The sequence below is a fragment of the Hoplias malabaricus genome, chromosome Y (genome assembly GCF_029633855.1).
Source record: "Hoplias malabaricus isolate fHopMal1 chromosome Y, fHopMal1.hap1, whole genome shotgun sequence".
NCBI lineage: Eukaryota > Metazoa > Chordata > Actinopteri > Characiformes > Erythrinidae > Hoplias > Hoplias malabaricus.
The window spans coordinates 45,246,647-45,250,551 of NC_089820.1; the positions used below are offsets into that span (position 1 = coordinate 45,246,647).

Consider the following 3,905-nt stretch of genomic DNA (forward strand, 5'->3'; position numbering starts at 1 on the left):
AGCAGATAAAGACTTGTTTATTTGGCTCAACAAAACAGTTTCCATTAGCAATAACATTTTTATTCAGAGATTATGTTTTAACTCCTCTCTTATTTAGAACCGACAACCCAAAGCTGTTGAATTGTCCTGTGGTTTCTCTCATAGACATAGAGAGAGAGGTTTACAGTAACAAACAATTTCTAATTCCAAACATGAAGAATACACAGAGGAAATATCCTTGCGAGAGGATGAATACAACATGGAACTCAGTTATCCACAGTACAGCCTGTTGATACGTAAGATGTCTGTGGGGCTCATCTGAGTGGCAAGTCCAATAGCGACAGTACTGTCTGGAATGGGAATGATGGTAGGTTCCCGGTTCCTTGAGAAAGCATACCTGCATCCACAAAAGAGAACCCCTGCTGATCAGCACCAAAACAAAGAATTAGTAAATAAGTGAACAAGAGAAAACCTTACCTTTCATAGTGCATGACAGAGTTGTAGTCATATGGGGTGCCCAGATTTAGGGTTGGGATTTTCCGAAAGTTATGCTCCTGTCCTAATAAATCACAAAAGAACAATGAAAGTGAGCCCTCTGCTTGAGATCACATTCTTCTCTTGGTCAGCCTGAAGGAGGTTTTTAAAAAGTGGTGTAGTACCCATCAAACACTCCAACCCTCACAGAAATATTCCAACATATATCCTTCCCAAAGCAAAGTGATACTACATCAAAGTAGACAAACCTACACTGTAAAAAATGAAACAGGACTGCAGTTGATTAATTGCTTTTGAGATTTGAATTAATATAAAATACATTTCTACAGTGTTTAATACCCATAATTTTTGAGGATATATTTGGCCATATGTTGCATGTGGAAAAAATACCTGCTCCACTCACCAGGCATGATGTTTTGGAAGAGGATGCGGACATGACTATCTCGGTCACTGCGGCACTGCTCATGCTTGAAGCCCAGAGCGTGTAGGAGCTCATGCTGGACAACACAATGATATACACAACCTTGACGATCCAGAGACACGACCTGTTCTCCACCTATTCTGCCCACAAACGAGTAGCACCTGCAGGTCAAATTACAGCAACGCTTACTAACTGCCATCCATTACTCTTCACTTTTACTTCATAAGACACAGGGAGGCAGACCCAGACACAGAATAAGTCTAGGCCCCCTTAAAGGAGCAATCTGTAGGATATTTACTGTACTTAGTCATGAAATGTCCAGGGTGTGTGATCATAGATTAAGGAAACAGTCAAAGCTAAAGCACTGCTGCCTCTCACAGCATTGCTAAAGCAGTATATTCTCCTTGAGAAATGGCCAGTCCAGAGCAGAGCTCCTATGATCTCGCCCTCCGAGGTCCTGCCTGTCATCACGCCCTCTGTCCAATCATTTTACAGCTTCATGTCTGCTAAATTCAAGTTGTAAGTATTAAAAGACACTGGAGCTGTACCCTGAACGAGACTGAATGTGAATGTAGTCTTCCTCTCTGCGGCGAGGTATGAATCGGATACAGGTGGATGTCTGAAAGGACTTCAGAGCACTCTCAATAATGACAATTTCCTGGGATGCTAACAGAGAGATAGAAAAAAATTTAACAGTGCATGTGTATGCTGTAGCAAATGACAACAACACTCATTTTGAACCTGAACTGTGTTTTGTAGACCTAACTTAGATGCATTACTGAAAAATGTCCATTATAAGAAATGTCCACTTGATTTGACTCTTTTGAGGCTACATCATCTCAGAAGGTGTCACTCACAGTACTGGTTAGAAATGACGTAAGGCACATAGACCTTGCTGTCTCTGCTTCTGGGCCACTTGCACCCACGTGCTGTACAGGGGTCTGCATTCTGAAAGCCAGGGTTCATGGCAATGTCACCAAACATAATCTTGGGTTCATCCAGTGACTGTCCTGGGCAATGAAATAAAACATATACAAATTGGTTTGCTGTGCTACTTTCTGGAGGTTATACTCTTTCAATCTGCGGTGATCACTTAATTACACTTAATGTCCAGAGATTTATAGCCATCACTTCTCATGAATGAGTTGCACCATGTTTACATGCATTTATGGCTGGTGCAGGCACTCAGCTGTCACTGAAGAAGTTTAAAAAGGTAAGAACTTATAAAACCAAGGAACGATTATTGTTAAAAGAAATATATATATATATATATATATATATATATATATATATATATATATATATATATATATATATGTTATATATATATAATAATATATATTATGTTTTCATCATGTGGAGGCTTTGTATCGTCTAAATACAGAAGTAAAAGAAATGTTAATTAGCTAAGTAAAAAGGGTAGGCACAGTAAGCTAATGCTTCAGCCTATACCTTTTCGGTTTGTAATTGTTTACAAACAACAGCAACAAAAACTTCTCAGGGGCTTACCAGCTTTCCTGTTGGCTCTTTCAATTAGCGATGATACAGTGAAGTAATCCTTCTCAATGCTGTTGTCTGAATAAATCATTAATTTTATGATTATTGACTTCTGTTTACATTTTAAGTTTAATATTTTGCACAAAACTAAGACATTCTGCCATAGGAATATCTCACCTGTCTCATTGTAGCTCTTCCTAATGAATTCCTGGTTTAAAACAAGTATTAAAAACACTGTACTTGTTAGACTTCTATTATTTATATAGTTACAGACGTCTAATAACCTTTGTTCATGAGGATGCTAAATTTAAAATGACTGTGTGAGCTCACCTCAGTGTAGCGACCCTGAGCTGGACTGATGACCAGCTGCAGCAGCAGTATGAATGTCAGAGTCAGATGCATGATGGAAGCCTGCAGAGATACAGAGAATTCTTAGACAGAGCTTCAGTTTAAATAATGAGACTGGGGCTAACAACTTCCCTCAAACAAGTGGTTACTCAAGGATTGTGGCAAATTACAAAGTAAAAAACCCAAAAAGGTCCAAACCAAAAAAACTTAAGCAAGGCTCTTTCTAAATTCATGATGTGTGACAAGAAAAAAATGTCAACCAGATCTACTTCTTTCCAAATAAGGTAACATATGACCTTTGGATTTTAAATTTTTTGGAGTTTAAAAATAATATGGATTTTAATGAGAAAACACTTACAGCGTACTAAACAAATTAATACATATTCATGATTTTTAAAATGAAAATATTAAACAACATCTGTAGCAAAAATTAAACAACAAACTGACTGCTTCAACCTTTTTTTTTCTTGTGTCTCCATGGGCTCCCCTGATGTAATTCTTTTTTTTACAGCACTATACTCAAATCAGTTGGGAGGGGTGAGGGAATTCCTACCATCCTCCAAAAGTTATATAGTGCGGAACTAAGCCCAGATTAACAATGACAGCATCTCTTTTCTCCACATTTCATATTGCATAGTGTTCCTTTAAATGTGGAGATAATTCTGTAGCTGTGTAATTTTTTATTGTTCATATTGTTCTGAATATAAAAAAGTGATAGCTGTTATCTCAGGGTAAAATTACACTGATGTGGTGGTGGTGTGTTAGTGTGTATTGCGCTGGTGTGAGAGGATTTTTAAGACAGCTTGCAAAACATGGTACAGAGTAAGATGTTAAGATCTGATCTATTATTGCTACAATAAATAACTCAAATACAAGCCATATTCATCTGCCATTCCTCTACTTGTACCATTTCTCCTTTTTTGCTATTGCACTTCTGACATTTTACCACATCTGACGCTAAACTACTTCTGCATTCCCACCAGTCCGCTAGTCTACTATTTCTTGTATTCTTTTACTTTTTCATCAGTTAGTCCTCACCTTTTCTCACTGAAGTGAACTGTCCAGTCAAAAGATGCAGATTTTTAACCTGATATTCATTCAATTTAAGACCAAAGGTTTGTGAACTGCTCATCATGTTAATATTAAGGGTATGTATTTTTCTAGT

General features: G+C 37.5%; 1 protein-coding gene across 1 annotated transcript; it reads right to left on the reverse strand.

Moving 5' to 3' along the window:
• Positions 1-2,818, reverse strand: LOC136679000 (low choriolytic enzyme-like). Its single transcript, XM_066657237.1, has 8 exons — positions 2,723-2,818; positions 2,570-2,600; positions 2,405-2,470; positions 1,753-1,905; positions 1,444-1,561; positions 878-1,056; positions 457-538; positions 1-376 (listed from the first exon to the last, which is right to left on the reverse strand). The coding sequence occupies exons 1-8, from the start codon at positions 2,792-2,794 to the stop codon at positions 250-252; spliced, it is 828 nt and encodes a 275-aa protein (XP_066513334.1). The 5' UTR covers positions 2,795-2,818; the 3' UTR covers positions 1-249.
• Positions 2,819-3,905: the final 1,087 nt, after the last annotated feature.

What these genes read in the sequence shown, in the direction of transcription:
- LOC136679000 (XM_066657237.1), bottom strand. Translation starts at nt 2,794, where the DNA reads ATGCATCTGACTCTGACATTCATACTGCTGCTGCAGCTGGTCATCAGT. An exon ending in AAGAGCCAACAGGAAAGCTG is followed by an intron (nt 1,906 to 2,404) that starts GTAAGCCCCTGA and finishes TTCATTGCCCAG; the next exon opens with GACAGTCACTGGATGAACCC. An exon ending in CTTCCAAAACATCATGCCTG is followed by an intron (nt 539 to 877) that starts GTGAGTGGAGCA and finishes GTGATTTATTAG; the next exon opens with GACAGGAGCATAACTTTCGG.